Source organism: Cuculus canorus, chromosome 19 (assembly GCF_017976375.1).
Source record: "Cuculus canorus isolate bCucCan1 chromosome 19, bCucCan1.pri, whole genome shotgun sequence".
Classification (NCBI taxonomy): Eukaryota; Metazoa; Chordata; class Aves; order Cuculiformes; family Cuculidae; genus Cuculus; species Cuculus canorus.
This window is the reverse complement of record NC_071419.1, coordinates 12,403,742-12,431,721: the sequence shown is the minus strand read 5'-3', so window position 1 is coordinate 12,431,721 and position 27,980 is coordinate 12,403,742. Positions and strand designations below refer to the sequence as shown.

At 61.8% G+C, this 27,980-nt stretch overlaps 1 protein-coding gene across 1 annotated transcript; it reads right to left on the bottom strand.

Annotated features, from left to right (window-relative positions):
- Nucleotides 1–113: 113 nt before the first annotated feature.
- On the bottom strand, nt 114–27,249 carry NPDC1 (neural proliferation, differentiation and control 1). Its single transcript, XM_054084447.1, is given in 9 exon segments — nt 114–1,679; nt 2,757–2,853; nt 2,972–3,173; nt 3,176–3,291; nt 3,797–3,863; nt 3,984–4,163; nt 4,399–4,506; nt 11,456–11,599; nt 27,090–27,249. Coding segments are annotated over 9 exon segments (1,086 nt in total). The 5' UTR covers nt 27,184–27,249; the 3' UTR covers nt 114–1,601.
- Between the last annotated feature and the right edge of the window lie 731 nt (nt 27,250–27,980).

Here is a 27,980-nt window from a genome sequence, read left to right as displayed (position 1 = left end):
CCCAAGAGGAACATCCTGAGGAGCATCGAAAAGGAGGACCCCAAGAAGAGCATCCCAAGCCGAGGGCCCCACAGCAGGGAGCCGGCCCCACACCACACACTCGCATGGGTCTCAAACATGGTCATTTAATAAAATCTCCTTTTAAAAGAACTACAATCCATATAACGAGGGGTGCGGGGAAAAGGGCAGCAGCCCATGGGTGAGGGAGCAGGGCAAGGGGAAGGATCTGTGCAGGGATGGCCTCTGCCACCCCACGGGGATGTCCCCTCACCACCACCTGCCAGCACAGGGCCCTGCACTGCTGCCCATGCGCGTGCCATGGCTCTGAGCGTGCAAGAGTGCACCCCTGTGCAAGAAGCCACCTGCGTGCAACATGTCACCCCTGGTTGGAACGGTCCACACCAGGTTCTGGCCATGAAGCCACAGCTGTGAAAAGCAACCCAAAACTCATCCCAGGCCTCACACTGTTGGGGTCACAGCCAACACACCAGGGGGCTTTGGGGCAGATGCAGACATGGGCAGGGGAGGGGTGCAGAGGGGCCTCGGGGGTGCCCGGGATGGTCTGGCAGAGCTGCCCTGTGCCACGAAGGGATGCCCGCAAAGAGCACCGCACCAGGCTCCGCAGGGAAGCTGCCAAGGGCATGGGCTCCATGGGGCAGAGAAGCAGTGCGGCAAAGACACCGAGCCTTGGCTACCTCCCCCGGTCTCCTGAGCCCCCACCACTCCTGCTCCTTCCTCCCCCATGGCCACACCGGCTTAAAACCAAACCTTTGGGTTCATTCACCCCACGGAGGCGTGGGGCGAGAGCCCAGCTGGCACCCAGTGCTGCTGGGAGGAAACCCCCTTGTCAGCACAGCCCAACACAGGGTCCCAGCCCCTGGTGGCACTGGGACTGCCTGCACCCCGGGGAGCCCGAGGTGACGGAGGCAGCGCAGGGGCCACGGCAGACAGAGCCTCTGGTCCCGGCCAGGCATGGCATGGGCTGAACACGCTTCCCAGGGAGCAAAGTCAGCACGTGTGCGACCCTGCTGCCAGGGGCTGCCCCAGGCTGGGTGAAACCACGTCCCAGAGGCTTTAGTGGTGCCACCTGCTCTAGGAGAAGTCTCCATCTCTGGCAGAGGGGCTCTGGGTAGGCTGGCAGTCCTCACACCTTCCCCTGCCTGACCCCCCCGGCCCCTCTCCTGCTCTCCCATCCCCTCTCCAGCCCTTTCCCAGCTGCTGTTGCATCAGCGCAGCCGCCGCCAGAGCAGCAGCCCCCCTCCTCAAAAGCCAAACACAAAGAGACAGCGCCACAGCCCCCCCCAAGTCTCTGTGCCAAGGCAGCGGCTGCCCCTGTCGCGGGGTCCCCAAGAGCAGCGAGCGAAGGGCGAGGCAGGAACACGATCACAGCAGCAAAGAGGACAAGGACGCTGGAAATGGGGGCGATCTCCCCCTCCCATAGCTGGTAGTGGGTGTTTATTGGGCAGGCGTTGAACAGTCTGGCAGAGCGGGGTCCGCACCCCTTTGCCCGGCTGTGGGTGCCCCCCGGCATGGCCGCCCCACCAGGCTGCGGCGATCGGCGTACAGTCCATAGCGAGCTCGGGTGGAGGAGAGGAGGGGTGTTACTGGTGCGACTTGGGGTTGGAGGGGTGTAAGGAGGAGTCATCGAACAGCGGGTTCCTCACTTCCATTTCTCCAGTCTGCAGCGGCGAAGGGAAAGGGATGCAGGGAGAAGAAGGCAGGAGGTCAGAAACCAGCCCGGAATTGAGCCACCCCATCCCAAAGGATCTGAGTGTGAACCCCAGTCCAGCAGAGAGGAGAGAGGATGGGGGGACCTCGTGGTTTGGGACGCAGTGACAACAGACCAGGAAAGCTGCTGCCCCCCCAGCCAGGGATGCTGGGATGGGGTGATGATGTGTAAGACCCATGTTCCCAAATGGAATGGGACCCCACAGCCCGGCTGGAGACCCCAGGAAAGAACTCCCACCCTGGATGGCAGGAATGGAGCTCCTTGCCCAGACTAGGGACCCCAGGACAGGATCCCACCCTGGATGGCAGGAATGGGGTTCCTGGCCCAGAGTAGGGACCCCGGGGAAGAACTCCCACGCTGGATGGCAGGAATGGGGTTCCTGGCCCAGACTAGGGACCCCAGGACAGGATCCCACCCTGGATGGCAGGAATGGGGTTCCTTGCCCAGACTAGGGACCCCAGGACAGGATCCCACCCTGGATGGCAGGAATGGGGTTCCTGGCCCAGACTGCCTGCTCGTCATCAAGTGCCCTTTAATGGGCCTGTAAAGACCTAATGATGACCCGCAATCTGGGCCCTGATGGTCGGGCTCCGCAGCCATTACCATGTGAAAGGCTCCTTTCGGGTCTCTTTGTGCTCTTTGTACCCAGGGCTGTTAGGAGCTGCTCTTCACTGGCGTCCCCTGCCCGCCAGGTAGTTCTCCGGCTTTGAGGGGTCCCAGGGGCACCAGGACCAACCCCTGGGATGCGTCCAGAAGCCCAAGGTGGCCGTGTCCCCACTCTCTGCTCCTACTCCTGGGCTGTGATGCCCAGGAAAAAGCCTCACGGGGTCCCTATGCCGGAGCACCCGCTCCTCGCCATGGCAGAGCTCCAGTGGGACCTGCCCAGGGCACCCGGGGGAGCAGAGGGGTTGGACCATCTTAGGGGTTCTTGAAGGACGTGTTGAAAGGGCTCCTGAAGTTCCCCACGAGGTCCCAGCTGTGTGGGATCCCACCCTTCACGCACAGGGTGCCCCTGCGCCCGCCGTACCGGAGCCAGCCCGGGGCACTCGTACACAGTGAAGTCTCCATCCTCGTTCTCCTCGTCCGAGGACGCCGAGTCCGGCAGCTTGGGCTCCTCTTTATGCCTGGGGAGAGAGGATGCGGAGAGCGGGTGAAGGCCAGCGGGATGATTAACAGCACCCCAATTAATTGCAGGGCATGGACCAGCGCCCAAGTCTGTTGTCTGCTCCCACAGATACATACTTCTCCATGGAGAGCATCTGCTGCTTTTGGTGCTGGTAGTGGTACATCTGAGCGCTCTGAGCCAGCGTCTTGTCCCCAGGCTGCAGATAGAGCAAGGAGAGCCATGAAGGCTGGGCTCCAGGAGCCCCCAGCCCAGCTGGCGGGTGCCCAACACCCTGTCGGAAAGCCCTCAAAGCAGAGCACAGGGCTGGGCCGAGCACGGAACACCCCACAGGGAGAGACACAGGCACCTTACCGAGATCTTGTCGTAGGGCAGCGGGCTGGCCACGCACTGTGCTGAATAATCTGCTTTCTGTGCCAGCCTGACCTCCTTCTGCAGCCTGCCAGGGTGGAGAAGAGTGGTCAGCAGGAGAGGAGGTCAGCAGATGACTCCACATGGGAGCCAGAGCCCCCCAGGATAGCTCAGTCTTCCCACCCACTTTGCTATTCACCGCAATGGTGCCCGTGATGGGTGACATGGCATCCCCAGTCTATGTGGCCCTGCTTGTGTGCAGGAACCTCACCACAACCACTTCCAGCCCACAGGGCCTGGGTGTGGGGCAGGAATACACCCAAGGTGGCAGCACCCAGCACTTCAGTGCTGCCCAAACCAGGTGTCACTCAATCCCAGGAGCCATAGCTTGTGCCTGGCACGAGGGTGTCACACTGCTGTCCTCCAGCCCTGACTGCCAGATGCCATACCCTGGTGGACATTGCACATCCACAAGAGGACTGGCAAGGGCAGCTATCGCCTCTCCTTCAACCTCCCCACGCACCCAGGAAGCACAGAACAAGCTCCCGTGGGCACACGGAGGGACCGGCTGGCACCGGCAGCCCCTGTCTCACCTGCACCAGCAGACCACAGCCACCACCAGCGCCGAGAGCCCGGCCACCGTGCACACCACGATCAGCCCTGCAGAGGGGGACACGGACGGACGGGGGGTGAGCCTGGCAGCATGGTGCCACCAGCCTGCGCTTCCACAGCACAGACGCAAAACCCCCTCCCACCAACCGCCTGTCCCTGGGGTCTCACCAAGCACCACGTTGTCATTTGAAGGGATGGGGGATGCCTCCACTGGGTACTTCTGGACCGCGGTGGTGGTGGAGGTGGGCAGGGTGGCAGCTGCCTTGCTGCCAGCAGGACCCCGCTGCAGCAGCTCCTCTCTCAGCCCGATGGCCACGCGTTGTCTGCCGCCGGCGGGGACCAGGGTGGCTGCAGGAGAAGGCAGAGCCATGAGCAGAGCAGTGTTCGCTTAGGGATATGATTTAGTATTGGACAGGTACAGTTGGTGCTGAGAATCTTAAAGGTCTTAGGTCTTTTCCAACCTAATGATTCTACGGGCTGGGCAGCTCTGGAGGACAAATCAGCCCAGGGCACAGGGTCTGGCTGTCGCGGGATCCCCAACACCGCTAAAAAAAACCATGGGAGCCAAGGAGCTGGCACTCACCCTTGGGCTTGCCATCCCGCAGCGGGTGGGGGTGAGGAGCATCTTGCCTGGCCAAAACATCTGCCAGAAGATCGATTTCTTCCTCCAAGCTGGGATCAAGTGTCCTCCCTGTGCCAAGAGAAAGCAGGAGTGAGACAGGCACCCCAGGAGGTGGCTGTGCCCCAGCACCCCCTGAGAGGGGGCAACGCAGATGGGTTGGAGTCCAACCCCACTTGGCTGCAGCCCTGCAGCGCTTGCAGTCCCAAAGCAGAGACCGGGCACCAGCAGGCGTCCTTGCTGCTTTTGGGATGCTTTTCCCTTCACAAACATTACAGGAGCAACAGAGTCAGCGGGTCCTGCAGAGCCTCGTAGGAGCAGGCAGGCAGCAGCCAGGAGCTGCCACGTGTCCGTGCATCTGGGCCACACAACGGCCTCGAGTGAGGAGGGATGCGACCTGGAGCAGGAGGCACAGCCCATGGCCACTGCACCACCGCGGGTGTGAGGGGCAGCTCCGAGAGCAGGCAGAGGACACCCAAACGCTGGGTTTCACCCCAAGTTGTCCTGTGTGCCCAGGTGGCTGGAGCCACCCAAAGCAGGACTTGGCCAGGGCTGTCCTGGGGGTAACCCTTGCTCCTGCGAAGGGGACAGGGTTCTGCTCAGCACCCAGCAGGATGCAGCCCCTTTGGGGAGGGGCTGGGGGTGCCCCATGCAGAAGGATCATCCCCAGGGGCTGCTCCTCGCCGGGAACCCAAGAGCCCCTGCAGCGGGGGGCACGGGCAGGACCCCCACCCTGTCCCAGGGGTGCCAGCATGGAACGAGCGGAGCTGCTGTCCCCAGGTTGCCAAACAGAGTCAAGTTCTGATGACACCGCTCTGCTTTTAACAGGATTAAACTCAACTTCAAAGGCGGAAGACATCCCCGGCCCCATCCTGCTCCCTCTGCCCCTGTGCTGCCGCATTCAGGCTGTCCCCAGCGGGAAGCCCTGGAGGGTAAATCAAGACATACAAAGGCGAGGTGGGATTGGCAGCTCTGTTCCCAGATAATTCAAGCTTATAACAATTCCAGCTCCTCTGGAATCTATCCTCTCTCCCAACGTTTGGAAATAAACCCCAGCTCCCTCTGGAGCTGGGCACAAAGGCCCCTCAGCTGCCTGCCTGGGTCTCAGAGCCACCCGAGCCAAAGAACAGTTTAAAAGGAGGAGACACTTAAACAGGGCACAAAGAGCCACCATACCCGGCCCCCATCTCCAAAGTCCTTGGCAGCAGCTGGAGTCCACATGCACCCCATGCATCCGTGGTTTCTGCCTCTTCGCACCCCATTAGTTCCACCCTGAAAGCAGCTTGCAAAGCAGCGCCAGGGCCATGTGGTGCCAGGTCTGGGGCTGTGCCTGCGGTGCTGTGCCCACCAGGCGAGTGCCGAGGTGTTGGCACGGGGCTGGGCTCTCCGATTGGGAAGCAGATCTGGCATGGATGGAGCAGGACAGCTCTGTGCCCCATAGGGACGGCCTGGCTCTAGCTCGCCACTGCATCCAGGGAAAGGCCTGTCCCCATTCCCAAGGGACACAGGCGACAGCCCTGTCTGTGCCCACGAGACACCGCCAGGCCTGGGGTATCCATGCTGCAGTTGTGCCACACAGCCCAGTCCTGCCCCGACACCACTTGCCCTTGGGCAGAGCCACTGCACCAGCAAACACTGCAGGGGGTGAATGGGACATTGCTGGAAAAGGGGAGAAAAAAAGCTGTGAGAGCAGTTCTGAGCCTCCCTCCGTGCCAAGTGCCATGAGGAAAACCAAAGCAGCTGTGCCGTTTGTGGTACCTGGTGGCGCTGGCAGCACCCGTGCCATGCCGCTCACTTGCATTATCCAGCTTTACCTCTTTCAGCAGCTAACCCCCCCGCGTCCCCTTTTCTTTGGCAGCTGAGATGTCCCCCAGTGGTGCGACATCTGCCACCCTGCAACACTTAGGGGGCAGAAGCAGCCTAGCACCGACGGCCGGTTCATGTCGAGCACCACGGGGAGGTAAACGCTGGCCCAGGGCTGCTCCCCATGGACCAGGGCTGCCCCAGGCCCTGGCACTTGCTGCAAGGGGGGCTGAGGTGAGAGGCTCCCAGAGAACCCCCAGCCTGGCTGCTGTGGGTTCAGCACACTGGGCATGCCCAGGGCATGCAGGGGGCACACAAGGCACGCAGGGTGCACACAGAGTATGCCCAGAGCATGCAGGGGGCATGCAGGGTATGCCCAGGGCATGCAGAGTGCACCCAGGGCATGCCCAAAGCACCCAGGGGGAACCCAGGGCATGCTCAGGGCATGCAGGGGTAAACGAGGCACACAGGGTGCACCCAGGGTATGCCCGGAGCACGCAGGGGGCATGCAGGGTATGCGCAGGAGATGCAGGGGGCACACAGGGTGCACACAGAGTATGGCCAGAGCATGCAGGGGACATGCAGGGTATGCCTAGGACACGCAAAGTGCACACAGGGTATGGCCAGGGCACCCAGGGGGCACCCAGGGCATGCAGGGGGCACATGAGGCACACAGGGTGCACACAGAGTATGGTCAGAGCACACAGGGGGGCACTCAGGGCATGCTCAGGGCATGCAGGGGGCACACGAGGCACACAGGCTGCACACAGAGTATGGCCAGAGCACCCAGGGGAGCAGCCAGGGCATGCTCAGGGCATGCAGGGGGCACACAGGGCGCACACAGGGTATGCCCAGGGCACGGGTGCCCTCTCATGGTGGGTCTCACCGCTTGCCCCGAGCAGGGAGGGCATTGCCAGGCTGGCACACAGCAGCCCAGCCAAGCCCAGCCCAGCCGCTCTCTCAGCTGCCAGCCCCTCCTTGGGGCTTTCAGCTCCTTGGGGTCCCCAGGGATCCCCTGGGGCACACACAGGGGTCTAATCAGGTACCATGAGGGGCTTGGAGACAGCAGGGAGCAAGAAGGGACATAGAATCATGCCTGGCTTCTGCCCTGGGCGGTGGAATCCTGATGCTGATGGTCTCCACAGGAGGGCACAAAATTCCTACAAATCCACTTTAGTCCTGCCCCAGGATGGCTGGTGCATTCCAGTCTCTGGCAGCACAGCAAGCCAGGACCTCCTTTCCCCCCCCTCTTCCCAAAATGCCTCCCACAGCCTGGTGGGAAGGAGACACCAGCGGGAGCAGGGCCACCAGCCCAAACCACACCACGCAAACCCCTCACAGGTGGCACATTCAAACTTCACCCAGCGCAGTGGTGCTGGTGTCATTTCAGGGGTGCGAACCACTGCGCAGGCAGCACCAGCGAGGAGCAGGCATCCTTCTGCCTGCCTGGCTGAAGAGGCTGCAGGATGCACCACGCCGTGAGCTCCCGCGCATCCATTCTCACCTCGGTGCTGGTACCCCAGGACACCCACGTAGGCCGTCACCAATGGCAGGAAGACGCTGCTCACGTGCATCGCCCTCCCAAGCCCCCAAAATGCTGCTTTGCACCCCAAAAGAGCTGCTCTCAGTGCCTGCCTGCACAGGTACACTGAAGGAGAGAAGCCTCTGTTCCTGCCCACGCTCCTGCCAGGAGATGCAACCAATCGTGGGGATGGCGCAGCGGGAAGCAGCTGGGATCCCGGCATCACCGGCAGTTGCAGGCAGCTCAAGGATGCCGAACCCTTTAAAGGGGCTGCCCACGCAGCAAGAGCTGCGTGGGCAGCCCCTTTAAAGGGTTCGGCATCCTTGAGCTGCAGCAGCCTCTCCTGTTTGCCTTGTTTCCCCCCTCAATGCAGCTACCGCAGCTCCTCGCAGGCTCCCACCGGTGCACCGTGCAGCGTGATGCTGCCACCAGCGAGAGGGACAGGCAGGATAGAAAAACATCAGGAGCTGGATGCTGTTGCTCGCCTGCATGCCGAAATAGAAGATTTAGGAGGGGAGCCCCCTTTTTTGTTTCCCCTGCGCCCACAACTTAGCTGTCAAAAGCTGGTGGCATTGCTTGAGACAACAGGACAGGGCTGGGAGAGTCCCTGGGATGGTCTCCATCCTCCCACCATCCTTTCTCAGTCCTGCATCTCCTGGACAACACTGGGGGAGGACACTCAGAGAATCATGGAATGGTTTGGGTTAGAAGGGACCTCAAAGCCCATCCAGTCCCACCCCCTGCCACGGGCAGGGACACCTCCCACTGGATCAGAGGCTCCAAGCCCCATCCAACCTGGCCTTGAACACCTCCAGGGATGGGGCAGCCACCACTGCTCTGGGCAACCTGGGCCAGGGCCTCCCCACCCTCATTGTGAAGAAATTCTCCCTATGTCTAATCTAAGTCTTCCCCCTTCCAATTTAAGGCCATTTCCCCTTGTCCTATCCCTGCCCCCCCTGATCCAGAGCCCCTCCCCAGCTTTCCTGGAGCCCTTCTACTGGAAGCTGCTCTTAGGTCTCCCCACAGCTTCCTCTTCTCCAGGCTGAACAATCCCAACTCTCTCAGCCTGTCCGTGTACGGGAGGTGCTCCAGCACCTCTGGACATCACCCCAGCCCTAGAGAAAACAGCAGAGACGACTACTGTGGTCCCACAGCTCTCTGCTAAAGCCAGGTGAAGATGCTACCATGCCCCATCTCCCTGCTGAAGCTGGCACGGAGCGGGGTTGCCATGGAGATGCTGGCGCATGTGCAGTGTTTCCAAGAGGAGAACTTGCTCCCAAGACTCCACAATAAAAAATAAGCCACAAACAACTGTTAAAGCTGTTGAGTGCCTGTGGATGTGGTATTCTGTGGTGAGGAGCCTGTCAGACCCCGGATCATAGAATCATAGAATCACAGAATAGTTTGGGTTGGAAGGGACATCAAAGCCCATCCATTTCTAGCAGGGACACCTCTCATTGGATTTGGTTGCTCCAAGCCTCATCCAACTTGGCCTTGAACACCTCCAGGGATAGGGGGGGCCACAGCCTCCCTGGGCAACCTGGGCCAGGGCCTCCCCACCCTCGTTGTCAAGAATTTCCTCCTTATGTCTAGTCTAAATCTTCCCCTTCCAATTGAAGGCTCATTCCTCGTCATCCTGTTCCTGCTCTCCCTGATCAAGAGCCCCTCTCCAGCTTTCCTGGAGCCCCTTCAGCTACTGGAAGGTCGCTTTAAGGTCTCCTTAGAGTCTTCTGCCGGCTGAACAACCCCAACTCTCTCAGCCTGCCCTCGTATGGGAGGTGCTGCCGAACACCAAGCCTGGACCCCATCCCTGTGCCATCCCCTCTCTCATCTCCCCCAGCCCTCACCCCTGTCTCAGCACAGCCTGCCCCCCCTGCCCCAGAGCCGATGGGCTGCGCAGAGCCAGAGCCGCGCTGTGGGCATCTCCCCTCTGCTGCACGGGGTGATCCTCCTGCAGGAGGCTGATGGCAGGAAGGGCACTATGTGCCCACCGCTGCAAAGCACAGGCTGTGCCACAGCCAAGGGGCAGCTCCGGCTGCATCCCAGCGGGCCCCGAACATGACTGAGATGTGGGAACTTGAACAGAGAGCAACCCCCAAAAACTCACAGCACCCCTCCATGCAGGCAGCAGCGATGCCTCCCCGAGTCCTGCCATGGCCCAGTGAACCAGTGCTTGCTCTTCTCACCTGGCTCGGGATCAGCCACTCTGAGTGTTTTTGGGAGGCCTTGGAGGGGGGATGAAGGCTGTACCAGCAGCGATGCCTCCTGCCGACCCCAGGGCAAGGCAATGCTGCAGCGTGCCCACCGCAGGCAGGAGCTGGGCTCCAGGAGGCACCCTGGGCTCTGCCCACCAGGCAAAAAATCAACTCCCCTTTAGCAAGTGGGGTTTGGGGGCAGCAGGAGTGAAAAGCAGGCAGAGAAGGGCGTGCTGGAAGACGCTGGGTGATGCCCTTCGCAGCAGGCTCGGAGGTGGCTCAGAGGGGCATGAGAGCTCCTACCTCCCCAACAGGGGCTCCCTGGCAAAACCCGCCGGGAGCGGTGGGTAAGGGCACAGCCACAGCCTGGCTCCATCCCTGGCTCTGCTTCAGCCAAAGCAAATATAATTGGGTGGAGCTGTGATTACAGCCAATCTGCCTGCTCGCTCAATCTTTTCTAAGCCACAAGGTGGGGGCACTGAAACAGCTCTGCCTAAAGCTTTCCAAGCCACAGGGAGAGTTGGGGTGCATCAAAACAGCTCTGCCTAAAGCTTTGCAAGCCACAGGGAGAGTTGGGGCGCACCAAAACAGCTCTGCCTAAAGCTTTCCAAGCCACACGGAGAGTTGAGGGTCACCCGTGCCTGGCCCCCAGCAGCCTCTCTGCAGCGCAGACAGGGCGCAGGTGCCGCAGCGGCACCCTCCATGCCCTGCAGCAGCGGGTCTGCAGCGGGGTGGCATGGGTGACCCAAGGCTGCTGCTCCCCGGGGATGCTCTGCCCAACTCTGTGTCCAGCGCAGCGCCCCAGGCTGCACAGTCCCCCACCTCCCTTGGGACCGGAGCAGGGGAATCGCAGCCAGCGCAGCCCTTGGGCACAGCCACGCACGGCTCACACCCACCACTGCCGATTCCAGCCCTCCTGGCGTGGATGCTGGGCATCACCAGAGGAGGAGATGGCAGCCCCAAACCACAGCCCAACACCTCAAACCAATGGGAACCAGGTATTAAAATCCCAAACACTGGCACGGCTCAGCCCCAGGATAAGCGAGGCCACAGGGGCTGCCCAAGTCACAGCTCCGTGCACCAAAATCCACTACCCCGCTCCTGCCAAGCCTGTGCAGCCACATCCCTCACTGCAAAAAGCCCCCACTCCAGAGCAGCCAGGCAGATCCTGGAGTGCCCTGGGAGCCCCCTGGGTCACCTCTTGTCCCTGAACACTCCTGAGTGCTGGTCGGGTGCGGTGGCTGCAGGAGGGTGCAGAAGGAGTGGGGTTGGGTCCATGCGCTCCACACCAGCCCCCAAAATACCCCACAACCACAGCGAGCCGGGTGTTGGGGTAAGGGGGAGCAGAGCTGCTGTCCCCACAAGGATACAGCTGCCATGGAGAGGAGAAGTCAGAGGATGAGGAGCCGGAGGGGGGATGCTGGGGTGGGGGGGCTGTCTAGAGGCATGGGAACCTCCTGGAGCTGGGGGGCAGGTTTGCAGGCAGGGCGGGCACACATACCATTGCGTGAGACCTGCTTCTGGACGCATTGCCCACGCTCGTCCTCCTGGAAGGCGGGCAGGCAGGGGCCGCAGGCGCCTGATCCCGGTGGGCAGAACTCCCGGCGCTGCAGGGCACAGTCCAGGCTGCGGGGACACGATGCTGCTGCAGGATGAGAGAAAACAGGTCAGGAGGAGGAAAGCAGTCAAACGCACCCCCAGGTCTGTTCATGACTTCTTGGCAGGGGACCCAGCTGCCTTGGTGGTTACTGGGGTGACTGTGCTTCACCAGAGCTGCCCCTCGGCTCCCTTTTGACATTGCAAAGCCATTACTGACTGCAATCAAGTGCGAGCTGTAATGACCTGGGAGCTGAACTCGGTGATGTTTATGGGTCCCTTCCAACTTGAGATCCTCTCTGATTTTATGGCCAGCGTAACGCTGTTCGCTGCCTGCAGGAAAAGCAGGCAGTGCCTGCCCTCCTGCATGGGACCCTGAGCTCAGGGTGTCGCCATCCCACAGGACACCACGAGCTCCAGGGTGTCACCATCCCATGGGATGCCCAAAGCCCGAGGGGGGCGGCACAGCCTGAATCCCTCAGAGCTGGCAGTGGTGAGGGTCTCCAGCCTCCACCTGCACCACAAGCGGGATGGCAGCTGAAACCCAACCAGCACGAATCGATGCTCATGTGGTCACTGTCAAACACCAAAAGCCCCAGTCCAAGCCCTGCCAAAGCCTCAGCACGGCTGTGGCTGGTCATCACAGGCAGGAGCAGCTTTAGTTTCCATCCCCTTTGACACCGTGACAGGGGAATCCGGTGGGACCCAGCCCAGCGACACAGCGTGGCCCAAAGCTCCCTCACTTTATGGGGCAGCTCATTTCCACGTCAGATCCGGGGATGTCCTCACTACCTGGGGACAGGCGTGAGTGCCACATGCCCTGACCGCAGCCAGATCCAACGCCCCATGGCAGTTTGCTGTGGCCAGGAGCAGCAAGTCCTTCCCCAGCCTGGATCAAACCAGTGGGACCACTTGAGGGACACAAAGTCCTGTGCAAAGCCGCCTCTTGAGTGACGGTGGCAAACCATGTGCAGAGATGGAGGGATGAAGTGATCAGCTGTGCCAGTGAGTCGCAGGGCCAGTGCACGGGTGTCACCTGCGGCACAGGGTGTGGGGTCCCGGTGCAGTCCTGGCTTTCAGGGACAGCAGCAGGAGCTGCTGCCAGGGATGCTGATACTACTGCCAGGGCACAGACAACCCTCACTCACAAACTGGTGGCAGCGTGGAGCTGGGTACCACTCGGTGCACCCATGTGCTGAGCTGGGCACAGCTGGATGAGGCTGGCACAGCTGGATGGAGGTGCAGCACACGACTACCCAAGCCCTGCGGGTCACCTTGCTGCTGTGCTCGCAGCAGTTTTCCGCAGGGACACTGCCATAAGACCCTCGCCAGGAGCAGGGCCAGGCCTGGCCGCCCCCCGGAGCGGTGGTGAGTCACGGCAGGAGCTGGCTCCCAGCACCATCCCACGCTCCTGAGCCATCCTGGCAGCCCTTGCCCGCCCACGCCAACACCGTGGGCAATGCGCCTGCTGTCTGCCCGTCCCCACATCCCAAGGGACAGCGCTGGCACTGAGCAACCCACGAGAAGGGGCACCCCAACTTTGGGAGCTTTCCTGAGCATTCCCACCCCTGCAGCAAGCCAGGGGTGAGCAGGGCAGCGGCTGCTGTGCCCCGTCACGGCGCGGCGGAGTCCTGGCACAGCGTGGAGCCACCAGGACAGAAAGCTCACACAGAGTCCAGCAGTCTCTCACCTTGCGCTGAGCACCCCACGAGAAGGGGCACCCCAACTCTGGGGGCTTTTCCGAGCATCCACACGCCGGGGGCGAGCAGGGCAGTGGCTGCTATGGCGCGGTGGAGAGTCCTGGCACAGGATGGAGCCACCAGGGCCACCCTGCTCCCCCAGCATGGGCACAGGTGCCGAGCGCGATGCCACCCCAAAGCAACGCATGTGAGATGCCACCCACACAACCAATCCCCCTTCACACAGGCCTGTCTACTGTTAAACTGCTCCCCAGCACGCACAACCGCAGCCAACGGCTGCCAGGCTACACCCGGACCCTTCCCCACTGCCCCCCATCAGCACGTTCATCACCCTCTGGCTGGCGGTGCCAAGGGACAGAGCTGCTTTTGCTGTGACGACTCCTCTTGCAGCTGCAATTAGGGTGACATTTATGACTGCCTGAACCCCACAGGGGTTAAAACCCCACCGCTGTGCCCATAGGAGCCACGGTTGCTCCCTGGAGATAGTGCAGGGCTCGGCCAGGCAGCTGGGAGAGAATTAATACTAAATGGGGAAATAATTAGGCATTTAAGCACAGGAATCAGACTCAGCCACCTGCTTTGCTTGCCCCAGGACCTGCTCTCAAGGCCATTTTGTTTAAAAATCACAAACCAGCCAAAACACGCAGCCCTCCGGGGCAGGAGAAACTTTTGACACAGCACAGCCCCATGGGGGGCACAGCCCCACAGGGCACTGGGGGGACACCGGAGTCCCCTCACCTGTGTCTTGGACCTGTGGAAACACACCCTCCCTGCTGAAAGCTCTTCTCTGGCAAGAGGAAGCCACCCTGGTGTGGGTCATCCAGCACTTGGGGCCAACCCAGCACCATGAGACCCCAGTGGGACCTCAGAGCCACCTTGGGGCAGCCCCGCGCCAGCACCCAGCAACCAGTTAAATAAACACAGCCCAGAACATAGGAAAGGTCCTTATCTCTGTTTGAGGAGTGAGCTGTGCTTGCCCAGCTGTCACCGGCTGGGATTAGGAGTGAGACAGGCGGGCACTGATCTAATTAAGCTCCCCATGTGTAATCAACCGGTGCCTGGCGAGCAGATAGCACCACGGCGGGCACCCCGCAGGGCGAGGGGTCCCACGGAGGCTGTGCCCACCCTGAGCCCACCTCAAAGCCCAGTGGGGCTGGTGAGAGTGGGCACCTCCGTGCCATGCTGGGGACGGAGCACTGGGAGCCACGGGGACACATCCGACCCCAACCAGTGCCAGCCTGGCGGACCGGGCTTTGAGCTGGCTGGAGGGGCAGGATTGCTCCCTGCCAGCACAAACACAGGCAGGAGCTGAGCCCCAGGCCAGCGGGAGCACAGGACACCCTGCAGCTGGCATGGAAAGACAAACAAACATGTGAACATGAGCTGGGGACACGCAGGAGCGGGGACAACCCGGTATATGGAATGAAATGCTGGTGTGCAGGCTCTGAGATGTGCACACAAATACATGCACCTCCCGATGGGTTATTTGGGGAGAAAGCTCAGCGCAACGCCCCAGCCCCAAGAACCCACCCTGAGGAGCCAAGCTGGGCACCTGGGTGGGCATGAGCGGAGCGGAGCACCCGCACCAGGGGTTCCCACTGCACCCTCTGCACCCCACAGGGTCCGTCAGCCTCTCGCCTGGCACCAAGCAACCCAAGTGAAGGGGCACCCCAACTTCGGGGGCTTTCCCAAGCATCCCCACCCCTGCTGCATGCCAGGGGCGAGCAGGGCAGCGGCTGCTACAGCGCGGTGGCGAGTCCTGGCACAGGATGGAGCCACCAGGGCCACCACGGCCACCCTGCTCCCCCAGCATAGGCGCAGATGCCGAGTGTGGTGGCATCCTGAAGAAACACGTGAGATGCCACCCACAACAATCTCCCCGCTAAGTGGCCAGGCAAGCACAGAGCTGCTGGCAGCGCCAGCCCTGCACGAAGCAGTTTGTCAGCTCTGGTGCCAAAACACACAGGGGGAAAAAAAACCAAAACTCAAAGCATGGAGGACATCCGGGTGGTGGGGAATGTGGGGAGAACTCAGCTATGTCACTGTTGCAGATAGAGAGATAAAAGTTAACGTAAGAGGATAATTAACGAGCGCTGAGCACTGGTCCGTGTGCTTACACTCTGTGCGCTGGCAACACCAACGCCCACGCTCCCGGCTGATGGGGCCCTGGTGCCAGTGGCCATGGGCATCGGCCACGGTAGAGGAGTTGGCACACATGGAGCAGCCTGGCAGGGGGACGGTCCCTAAGCCAGGGCAATGTTGGGGTGCCTGGGGAATAGAGGTGCGGCAGCCGAGGGGTGAGTGCAGGCACGGCAGCGCGGTGCGTGCCAGCTCCACTCCAAGGTCGCTGCTCCTGCTCCAGCCAGGGCATGTGGGAACCTGCCTGCCCTCCCAGCACTCCCGCTGCTCCCTGGCACCGTCTGGGGCTTTCCTCCGGCTCTGCAAATTGCTCCTGGCTCTGGAGGGCTGGAGCGGCCGCAGGCAGGCGGGCATGCTGCCACACACCAGCCCCCAGCCCCGCGGTCTTGCTCCTCTCTGCCCCACAGCCTCCCGGGGCAGGATCGGGGGCTCAGAGCCCACAGCACCCCAGCTCCGCTCCCCCGGTGCCCAGGGATGCTGCCCTGCCCCGACTGCCCGTGGCTGCAGCGGCACAATGGAAGTGGGTTGCGTGCTCAGGGCTGCCTGGGCAGGTGACACAGCCCTGGCACCGCTGCCGCGGCACCCACCAGCCACGGGGCACACGGGGCTGTGGGACGGACACCGGCATCGGGGGACAGACACTGACCACAGGAGACACGGTGGCCACGGGATAGACACCAGCCATGGGGGACGGACACTGGTGACACATGTGGGCTGTGGGACAGACATCAGCCATGAGGGACAAACACCGGCCATGGGATGGACATTGGCCATGGGAGACGGATACTGGCTGTGGGACTGACACCAGCCACTGGGAACACACACTGGCCATGGGATGGACACTGGTCATGGAGGACACACGTCAGCCATGAGGGGACGGACAGTGGCCATGGGGGACACATGCTGGCTGGGGGACAGACATTGGCCACAGGGGACAGACACCGGCCCCAAGGGAACACACACTGAGCACAGGGTAAACACACTGGCCATGGGATGGACACTGATTATGGGGGATGTCAGCCATGGGGGACAGACACCAGACACAGGGGACACACGCTGGCGAAAAGCTGACACTGGCCACGGGGGATGGACACTGGCCACAGGAGACAGATACTGGCTGTGGGACCGACACCAGCCACAGGGAACACACACTGGCCATGGGATGGACACTGGTTGTGGAGGACACACGTCAGCCATGAGGGGACGGACAGTGGCCATGGGGGACAAATGCCAGCCATGAGTGACACACGCCAGCTGTGCGATGGACACTACACCAATGGCCCTGAGCACTGCTGGGCTCCCCGACCGGCTGCATCCCCCTGTCCTTCTGCATCCCCCGTCCTTCTGCATCCCCCTGCCCCGTTGCATCCCCCTGTCCTTCTGCATCCCCCGTCCTTCTGCATCCCCCTGCCCCATTGCATCCCCCTGTCCTTCTGCATCCCCCATCCTTCTGCATCCCCCATCCTTCTGCATCTCCCTGCCCTGTTGCATCCCCCTGTCCTTCTGCATCCCCCAGCCCTGCTGCATCCCCCATCCTTCTGCATCCCCCATCCTTCTGCATCCCCCTGCCCTGCTGTACCCCCCTGCCCTGTTGCATCCCCCTGTCCTTCTGCATCCCCCATCCTTCTGCATCCCCCTGCCCCGCTGTACCCCCCTGCCCCGTTGCATCCCTCTGCCCCACTGCATCCCCCTGCCCGTCTGCTTGCCCCCCAAAGCAGGCAGCGGGGTGCCAGGCTTCAGGCATGGCCGTGCCCCCGCAGTGATTCCCCCTCCCCAGGCCCCAGCCAGCGCGGCTCTCCCACGGCCCCGCAGCCCCCGCGGGAGCCCTGCCGCCGCCTGCAGCCGCTCACGTCACCGCTGCGCTGCTGCCCTCGAAAATGCAGCAGACGGAGACCCCTCCCGCGTGCGGAGGCGGCAGAGTGGGGCTCTCTGCAAACACCCACCCTGGCACACGGGGAGCAGGGGGATGCTGGCCACGTCACGCTGCTGCTGGGGGATGTGGCACAGCTGCGGCCACGCAGCCGGACCCCCCCCCAGCACTCGCTCCTGCGTCAGCGCAGTGTGTGCCAACCCACTCGAGAGCATGGGGCAGCGGGAAGCGCCCGTCTGCTGTTGGCTTCAGCAGGTTTGTTCAGGCAAGGGCCACGTGCCGCCGTGTTTCCGATCCCCAAGGCCACCGGGGCTCGCATGCCGGCTGCCAGCTCTCCTGCTTCAGCCGGCGGATGCCAAGGTCTGGCCCAGCTCATAAAACACCCTGGCAGAGACAGTCCCCAGCACAGCTCATGTCACAGCCAGGGGACAGTGCCAGCAGCCCCATGCCATGGATCTGGGGGATAGAGGTACCCCCACAGGGACCCACAGCTCGTGTCACAGCCAGGGGACAGTGCCAGCAGCCCCATGCCATGGATCTGGGGGACAGAGGTACCCCCACAGGGACCCACAGCTCGTGTCACAGCCCGGGGACAGTGCCAGCAGCCCTGTGCCATGGGCTGGGGATAGGGGTACCCCCACAGGGATCCCAGCAGCACCCCATGCCCACGCAGCGAACACCTCAGCTGCACCCCAGTCCCGCCGAGGGGACAGCCCTGGTGGCAGCATCCCCACCCAGAACCACAGAAAATGCCACCACGGGCAGTCATGTGGGGCAATGGCACTGCTGGCGCTGCAGCCACCAGCCCAGGCGGGCACACGGGGAGGGATGCCCACGCCGGAGCCCAGCACACAGGCAGCACAGTCCTGGGAAGAGATGGGGCGGGTGTGGGGTGGGCAGGGGATGTGGGGGCAGCGGGGCTGGGAGGCAGAGGAGACAGGAGCCCTGGGGAGCGCAGCTGCCTCCTGCAGCCCTGAGGCCATCACAGGGGCTCCCAGAGCCTTGTCCCCCTCCAGGTTCAAAGCCAAAGGGCAAACAGAGGGCCAGGAGAGGATAAGCCAGGATTCCCCTGAGGTGGGGGCATGCCAAGCTCTCCACAATCCCAAACCCTTCACCTCCACAATGGCCTGTGTTACTCCAGAGCCCATCCCTGCCCTAGAGACCACTCTGTCTACAAGCACACCAAAATCTCCAGTCACCCCTGTGATCCTGAGCTGGGGGAAGGGGGAGCAGCGGACAGCACCCCCCCACAAGGCTGCAGGAACAGGATTTTCTGTCATCATTACTCAAACCCCTTAACCGCTCAGAAAAATCCCCATTCCCTGCCCTGGCAACGTGCTCGGGCACACCAGGGGAAGAGGAGCCGGATTGATGGGGACTGTGAGATGGGGAGAAGGCACTTGGAAGGGTGGAAATGATTCCAGCAAACTGCAGCACCAGACCTCAGCAGGGACCGGGCAGAGCCGGGGGATGCAGCCCCCTTGCCCACAGTGGGGGACGGGGGCACAGAGCCCAGTGAGGGTTCCCGGTCCCCCAGCCCCGTGTCCAGCAGCTCTGCCGGCCCCGGCGGCTCAGGCCAGTCCAGCCCACAGAGGCTGAGCCACAGCCAGGAGGGTGACACACTGCATCCCGCACCGTGCCCGCCTGACCGACGGTGCCGGCCAGAAGGGCTGTGCCTCAGATATTTAGGAAAAAAATAAGGACATGGATCTGTTGGAGCAAGACCAGAGGAGGACACAGAGATGATCTAAGTAAGGGCTGGAGCACCTCCTGTATGAGGAGAGGCTGAGAGAGTTGGGGTTGTTCAACCTGGGGAAGAGAAGGGTGCGGGGAGACCTTAGAGCAGCTTCCAGCCCTGAAAGGGGCTGCAGGAAAGCTGGGGAGGGGCTCTGGATCATGGAGGGCAAGGATAGGATGAGGGGAACAGTTTTAAGCTGAAAAAGAGGAGATTGACATGAGATCTTAGGAAGAAATATTTTGCTGTGAGGGTGGGGAGGCCCTGGCCCAGGGTGCCCAGAGCAGTGGTGGCTGCCCCATCCCTGGGGGTGTTCAAGGCCAGGTTGGATGGGGCTTGGAGCCCCTGATCCAGTGGGAGGAGTCCCTGCTTGTGGCAGGAGGTGGAACAGGATGGGCTGCTTCCAACCCAAACCATTCCGTGATTCTAATTAAATAAAAACAGGCAAAGGAAACCCAGATGCCCAATGCCATCTCCCTGGTGCTGCCCATCCAAACCTGCTGCTGCCTCCACATCGTCATCCCAGGTCGGCTGGGTGTGCACCCACCCGGTCTGGACCCCAGGCTGTCCCTGATGCCACCCCATGCCAGAGAGCACCTCACTGTTCTTCGCAGCTCAAACCTCACACTTTCAGTCTTGTTTATCAGGTTTTGCTCAAGCAAATACCATTGGGCTACGTCCCTGCCCATCGTGCACCGGGGCAAGGGCTGCGTTTGTTTAATTCTTTTTTTACTATCTGGATTCCAAGGTCTGGCACAGCACAACAGGCGGAACAGCCGGCGTCAGAGCCATGGGGCAGAGCGCGGCCGCAAGTGGGTTGGCAGTGCTGGCCCCGGCAGGCACAGTGTGCTAACAGCAAGTGCCCAGCGCCGCGGCTCCCCCAGCGAGTGGGACCCCTCCCCGCAGCCCTGTGGCTCTTTGGGACGCCCGCAGCAGCGCGGCACGGCACGGGACCCTCGCTGCGCTGGCACTGCAGGGGATGAGCAGCGCTGGGGCGTGCTGTGCCCTGTGGCACAGGGGTTACAGCTCTGCTCTGTGCATGGACCCACCTGAAGTTCCAAGCAGGGAAGGAAGTGCAGGGATAGGACAAGCAGGAATGGTTTTCAGCTGTAAGAGCAGAGATTGAGATGAGATCTTAGAGATAAATGTTCTCTGAGGGTGGGGAGGCCCTGGCCCAGGTTGCCCAGAGCAGTGGTGGCTGCCCCATCCCTGGGGATGTTCAAGGCCAGGTTGGATGGGGCTTGGAGCCCCTGATCCAGTGGGAGGTGTCCCTGCTTGTGGCAGGAGGTGGAACAGGATGGGCTGCTTCCAATCCAAACCATTCCGTGATTCTAATTAAATAAAAACAGGCAAAGGAAACCCAGATGCCCAATGCCATCGCCCAGGTGCTGCCCATCCAAACCTGCTGCTGCCTCCACATCATCATCCCGGCAGGGATGGTGGAACTGGATGGCAGGGGGTGGAACTGGATGGGCTTTGAGGTCCCTTCCAAACCAAACCATTCCATGGTTCTAAGGGCTCGGGTCCAGCTCCCTGCCCCTGGCACTGACTGGGCACCAACCCATCAGCAGGGCAGCACTCGTGGCCAGCCCGCCTGTGCGGCAACCACAGCCAAGCCGAGCTCCAGCGAGCTTTCCCTGTAAACCCATCGCTGCTGGCAGGGGAGGTGAGAGACATGAGCCCACCTCCCACAGCCGAGCACCCAAGGAGCGACAAGCCAAGGGCTGGCACAGCTGTGCCACCTACAAACCGCTCTGTGCTCCCACCCACTTCCACTGCCGGGCACTGAAAAAGCCCCGGAGCTACAGCTCTCACTGCTGTGCCCACCAGGGCCAGATGCTCTTTGGCAAAGCTGAAGCCCTCCCACACCTCGCTGCCATCCCACGCCACCAGGAGACATTTTGCAGCCTTTGGTAAAGATGCACCAGCAGGATTTTGCTGATTAAACACCCTCGGGCAGCTCGGGGAAGGTGGCAGCAACGCAGGCAGCTCCCGTCCATCCTGCCCCCACCCAGCACCGGCCTCAGCATCCCCACCAGCCAGTCACCCTTGTATAGGGTCTGGGGACATGGCCATGTATTGCTAGGTCCCAGGAGCTGCAGGGGCTCATCCTTATGGCTTTCCAACAGCTCGCAAGCTGGAACTCCCAGGCGGGCAGCCCATGTTCCCCTGGACACGCAAGGCAAGAGGCAGGCGGAAAAGCAGGGGTCACATCACCCCACCCCGCTTGGGCTGCACCCATGGCTGCACCTGCACTGACTCAGCCTCCACCAGCGATAAAACCTCCGGGACACCCCGTCCCACTGGGGCATTGAGCCCAGCAAACGGGGGCCCCCCTGTGAGCCAAGACAAAGACGAGCCTGTGGGATGCAGAGCTGCATTGGGGGATGTTCGTGAATGCAGCGTCCCAGAGCTCCTGGAAAAGGGATGCAGATGGAGCTGAAACAGCTGCGGCTAGAGATTTCCTCGGGATTTTATTGCCCGCAGGAGGCAAACAGCTCAGTGAAACCCCTTCCTTTCCCATCAGGAAGCCAAGAATTATAGCCGCAGAATAGGTCACATTACCTGCAGCTTCCAGGGCTGCCCTCCCTCCCTCCTGAGTGGGTGGCTGGGAAATAATCACCAACAGCCGATGAGCTCCTGGAGGCAGAGCTGCTCCTCCTGCGCTCGAGAGCCAGGGGCTCCCCGGAAGCACTCCTCTGTGGAGCCCCAGCTGAGACCAGGCAGCACCCATAGGTGCTGTGGGTGCACAGCGAGTGCAGCGCCCTCCCACCTTTTGCCCTTCACCCCTGTCACTGCCTCCTTGGTCCTGGGGTCAGAAGCCCAAGGGACCCCTGTGCTGCCACGAGCCAGCGTCCCTGCCAGCACGACGGCTGATGTCACCTCTCATGTCACCTGCCTGAAGCCATGGGTCCTCCGCAAAGAGCAAACATCTCTCCCGCAAAGCCTTTGCCGACTCCATCAGTGCAGAAGTGACCACCGCAGCATCCGCGGGCTGCACGGGTGACGGCGGACACTGCCAGCCCACGGTGCTCTGGGATGGGAAGCAGCAGCGACTGGGATCTGCGCCGGCTGTGCTTCCTTCCTCCAATTCAAAGCGCACTCCAGGCCCTTAATGGTCAGTCTCTTCCCGTTGCAATTATCGTTAGCTCTTAAGCAGCTAATTACAGGCTTGCTGCCATTGCATGCTGTGGTCACCCCATGGCAGCAACGCTCGGTGAAGCCCAGACAAGGCAGGGCGATGCCAGGCACTGTGCGCAGCGCAGGGGCCGTGCTGGGGGGCTTTGGGGGGCAGCTGGCCCAGAGGAGCCGCTGCACCCACTGGGGACCAGACCCACTCCCCATGGGGACGAAACACCGCGACTCCATGTTTACGGAGTCAATGCAGGGATGGGACTGATGGCAGCTCCTGTCCCCAGTGCCCTGGGATCCAGCGCCTTGTGAGTGGGGAGATGCCACCTCGTCCCCCTTGCTGCCCCTGGCACTCCAGAACCCCTCCCATCCCCAACATCCCCGTCACCCCTCTAGTCCCCAGCACCAACAGCCCCCCTATCATACTGTCCCCCTCCTGTCCCCCAGCCCCACCATAAGCGCCTGGCAGAGCTAAGCCGATTTCCTCCCTTAATTCCCGCATGGCCCAGAAGAGCTGTTTCAGGCAATGTCCCAGACTCATCTTTCGCCTCGCGCAGCGGGAAGGGCTCTGGCATCCCGGGGAGCGAGGGGTCCCTGGGGACGGGGGGCTCTGCGGGACCATGGCAGCCACAGCCTCCCCACAGCAGCGCAGCCCTGGGGCTGCATCAGGGTCCTGCTCCGCACCCTCAGACCACTTGCAGACCCTGAGCGCACACCCGGAGCTGGCAGGGAAATTGTGGACCCAAGAGGCTTGACTGTAACCTCAGCATCTCCCAGGGTCTGTGACCACAGCCTCCCCACCCCGAGCTCCAGCTCTCCCTGCACTGCCACCCACAGCGTGGACACATGGATGTTTGTGGGTCCCCAGCTGCAGCGAAAGGAGAGGAGGGAATTTCATGGAATCACAGAATGATTTAAGGTTGGAAAAGACCTCTAAGCTCATCTAGCCCAACCGCTAGCCCAACCCCACCATGCCGACTAAACCACGTCCCCAGGTGCACCACAGCCACACACTTTCTGAACCCCTCCAGGGATGGATACTCCACCACTGCCGTGGGCAGCCTCTGCCAGGACTTCACCACTCCTGCAGTAAAGACGTTTTTCCCAATATCCAATTTAAACCTGCCCTAGTGCAACTTGAGGTCATTTCCTCTCATCGCTTGTTAGCTGGGAGCAGAGCCCAGCACTCAGCTCCCTGCAACTTCCTTTCCACGAGCTGCAGAGAGCCATGAGGTCTCCCCTCAGCCTCCCTTCTCCAGGCTAAACAGCCCCAGGTTCCCCAAATGTTCCTCACAGGACTTGTTCTCCAGATCCTTCCCCAGCTTTGTCTCTCCCATAAACTACAAACTCTTTGTTGACGCTGACCACGTTGGGAATTGGGGTTATGGCAATTGGGGCCTCTTCCCATCCGTCCCCACCCAATGCCTGCAGACAGAGCCCTGCCGAGGTCGCGAGCGCAGGCGCTGACCTATGGAGCCCCATGGGATGCTCATGGACCACAGCTCCAGCTCTCCCCACACCTCACCTGCCCACAAGGGCTCTCTTCTCATGCTGCGAGCCAGCTGAGCCAATGTAGCACCCGAGAACATGGGGGAAAGTGATCTCCAAGAATAAATAGAAATTTAAACTTAGGAGCAACGCGCAGCTCCCTGGGGAGCAGTACCCTGGCTGCTGTGTGGAAGACACTTGGTCTGCGCCAGCACGGCAGAGGAAACGCGACAGGCAGCCGCAGTGAAGGCTCCAAGGGACAGGGTGGCTGCACACCAACAAATGAGACCACTGCCACCGCTACCAAGAGGACACAGATGACCTCTGCATCTAAAGGGCTGGAAATATCTGCTCTCTGCAGACCAACAAAGTACTGAAGAGGGCTACAGGAAAGCTGGGGAGGGGCTCTTGATCAGAGAGTGCAGGAATAGGACGAGAGTGAACAGTTTTCACCTGAAAGAGGGAGATGAGATCTTAGGAAGAAAGGTTTTCCTATGTGGGTGGGGAGGTCCTGGCCCAGGTTGCCCAGAGCAGTGGTGGCTGCCCCATCCCTGGAGGTGTTCAAAGCCAGGCTGGATGAGTCTTTGAGCAACCTGATCCAGTGGGAAGTGTACCTGCTTGTGGCAGGGGGGTGGAACTGGATGGGCTTTGAGGTCCCTTCCAATACAACCCAATCCATGATTCTATGACCCACGTGATGTGGGGGGCTCAGAGACCAACGCCTGCTCCCTCACTGGGCTGGGAGGCTTGGAGGGCTCTTGCAAGTGCACGGGTGCAGCACTGGGTACCACAGTGACGGTCCCAAGAGGGGCTTGGGGCTGCCCCAGCTTCAGTGATCAGTATGCTGGTCCCCAGGAACAGCTGCTGCTCCCCAACCCCACTGTGGCTTCCTCTCCAGCACAGCGACTGCAAAGTAGTCAAACTAAAATGCAAGAGATGGACAATTCCAGCACAGGCTGAGTCATGAGGACTTCATAGGGGATGGTTCCTGCCTTGCTGTGTCCAGCTCTAGACCTTGAGAAGTTACTGCACCACCACAGCTGGGGCAGCTGTGATCAGCACCAGCACCTGTGCTCCCGCGTGCATCCCTGAGCAGCATGCGGAGGAGAGGCAGCAAGGAGCTGGCAGTTCACACGTGGCCAAATGGGTCACTTGGACTAGAAAGGACCACACATTTTCTCTCGAGCAGCTTCTCCGGGAGTTTCTGATGCAAAGTGCTGGCTGGGCAGCAGGACTGGGGTTTTCAGGCTTATTAAAAAGAGAGGTTCTTGTGTGTCATCCCATTTGGAAAATCTTTTCTTGTTTACAATAACAATAATAGATGAAATCTGGCAACCAGATTACTCCAGGAGGGCTGAGAAGTCTGACTGTCACTAGTGCTCCAGGAAACACAGCCAGAAAAGGAGGCGGGGAAGCGTTTCTGCCTGAAGCTGGGTACACTGGATAGAGACACGTAGGGAAAAACACAATTAAGAAGCACCAACCAAAATGAAGCCATCAGCCACACCACCACCAAAGCCAGCTGCTGCCCTTCCTCCACCTGGCTCGGATCTGGCCCTCGGTAAGGCTGGGATGTCACTGTGTGACATGCCAGCCGCGTCCCAAGAGACAGCACTTATTGCAGCACTGGCAGAGGAAGATGGGGAGGAAGAGATCCTAGCGTCCATATGAAGGAGCTTTGCTGAAGCTGCAGTGGCAGGAGGACATGGGTATGGTGGTCCAGGACCTTCTCCACTGGCTCTCTCCTTGCCAGGAGCCAGCTCCACGAGCACGCCGCAGAGTGAAAGCTGCCTCTGCTACCTGCACCTTGCAGCCATCCCCTGGGAAAGCCAAGTCCTGCCTCATCCACCCAGGAAGGGAAATTATACAATAGGTAGAGACAGCCAATGTTTCCCCTTCCCTACTGTGCCCAGGGAGGAAAGTTATGGGGACAGGACAGTGACTCCTTTGCCTGCCCAACATCTTTGGGATGCTCCTTCAGGCACCTCAGCCATCCCCAGGAGAAACCAGCCCTGTGCTTTCCCCCGCCGCGAGCCTCGCAAACGCAGCCTCCCACCATGGGATGCTGCCATCAGCATTTCCAGGTGGTGCGATGCTGGGAACAGCACAAAGGAATCATCCTCAGCCTTCGTTTGGGGGAAAGAGGTTGAGCCATCCACCTCAGCCCAAACCGTGCCGGGAGCGTGCAATTAGCCAGCCAGGAGCGAGCTGCTGCCGGTGGTGAAGCCCCTCACGCCTGCATCGGCTCCAGCAGGTGCTTCCAGGCCAGCTCAGCCTCCCACCCCTTAAATTTGGAAGCAGTAGAGATTATGTTGGATCACCGGCGGCTGCATCAGAGCTGCCCGCATCTCCCATCACCGCCTGTGTCACCGGTCCCCGCAGCCTCGAGATGCAGGAGGAGGGCGAGCACAGGAGCATCCCCACCTTTGCCTCCAGCACCCCAGCACGGCAGGACCCGGATGTTTGGAATGACTGGGAAATGCACAAATCCTGCACCTTCTCGCCCTCTCTTAGAGCAGTTAGGAGCACGGCGAGGCTGCATCATCCCCTGCCCCGCATCCATCCCTCCGCCGAGCCGGAGCAGGGAGAACAATATTGAATCCGCAAACAATACTGGGAGCGAGGAGGCACTGTGGGCAGCGAGGCGGAAAGCAGTGGCTTAGAGACGCGTTGTCCCCAGGGAGGGACCCCACACCTCCGGGCAGAGGGGGAGCCCCAGGGTCCCCGCAGTGCGGTGGGTGCGCTTCACGCCCCTCGCAGCCCCGTGAGCCCCGACAGCGGGCACGGAGCGAGGGACGCGGCACCTCGAAACGCGCTGACCAAGACCCCAAAACACTCCCAAACCAAACCCTAAGCCCCCAAAAGCAAACCCTTACACCCAAACCGCACCTAAGGAAGCAGAAAGAAGGCCGAGGGCGGTGTTACCGGGAGGGAAACAAAAGCCAGGCTCCTGCTCTGCCCCGGGAGAGCAGAAACGCCTCCGTCACCGCTCACTCCGCGATGCTCGGGGGCACTCGGGGCTCCCGGCCTCTCCGCAGCCTCCGCCGCCCCCAGCACCTTCGTTTGGGTTTGTTTCTTTGGGTTTAGGTGCATGGTTTGGAGGGGGGGTTATCTTTTTAACCCAATCCAGGTGCATCCCGAGCCTCGCCAGCGCGGCTCCCGCAGCCCCCCCGCTCCGCATCCCTCCCGTCCCCGCGGGTCCCTCCCGGTGCCAGGGCCCCCCCGCAGCCCCGGGCACAGCGGGGCGATGCCGCTGCTCCCCTCGGGATCCCGGGGAGAAGCCCCGCGGTCGCTTCCATCGGGGCGCGGGGATGCGCGGGTGGCGAGGCGGGGGTGCCGAGCGGCCCCAGCCCGGGCAGCATCCCGGGCGGCATCCCGGGGGGCATCCCGGGGAGCATCCCGGGGAGCATCCCGGTGCCCCGGGCACCGCGACCGGCGCAGGGGTGGGACAGGGGTGCCCGGGTAAGGGACTCACCGGCGCGGACGACGCGCGGGCGGCACCCCCCGAGGGCGGCGAGCAGCAGCAGCAGCGCTCCGCGGCGGGCGGCGGCGCCCCGGGCCGCCACCATCGTCCCCGGGCGGCGCGGCGGCTGCGGCGCGGCGGGCGGGGCTAAAGGGGGCGGGGCCAGCACAGATGGGCGGGGTAATCAAAGCCACGCCCACATCGGGGCCGCCCGCGCCCGCCGCTGCCGAGCTGCCTGACCTCGCTCCCTATGTGGCCACGCCCACTCGCAGCCGCGTTTTAGCTATGGCCACGCCCATCGCCTCTGGCCACGCCCCCCGCGGTGGCACCGCCCGGGCCTGAGTAGGACCGGGGGGGTATCTCAGAGCTCGTCCGTTCCCCTGGATCAGCGGCTCAGAGCCCCATCCAACCTGGCCCCGAACACCCCCAGGGCTGGGGCAGCCACCACTTCCCTGGGCAACCTGGGCCAGGGTCTCCCCACCCTCACAGCAAAACATTTCTGCCCAAGATCTCATCTCAATCTCCCCTCTTGCAGCTCGAAACCATTCCCACTTGTGCTCTCCCTGCCCTCCCTGATCCAGAGCCTCTCCCCAGCTTTCCTGGAGCCTCTTTCCGTATTGCAAGCTGCTCTAAGGTCTCCCCACAGCCTTCTCTTCTCCAGGCTGAACCACCACAACTCTCTCAGCCTGGCCTCGTACGGGAGGTCCTCCAGCCCTCACCTCAGATCACCTCCGTGGCCTCCTCTGGACTCACTCCAACAGCTCCATGTCCTTCCTGTGCTGAAGATTCCAGAACTGAACGCACGGCTCCAGGTGGGGTCTCACCAGAGTGGAGCAGAGGGGCAGAATCCCCTCCTTCACCCTGATGGCCACGTTCCCCATCTCTTCCTTCCCTGGCTCGTGG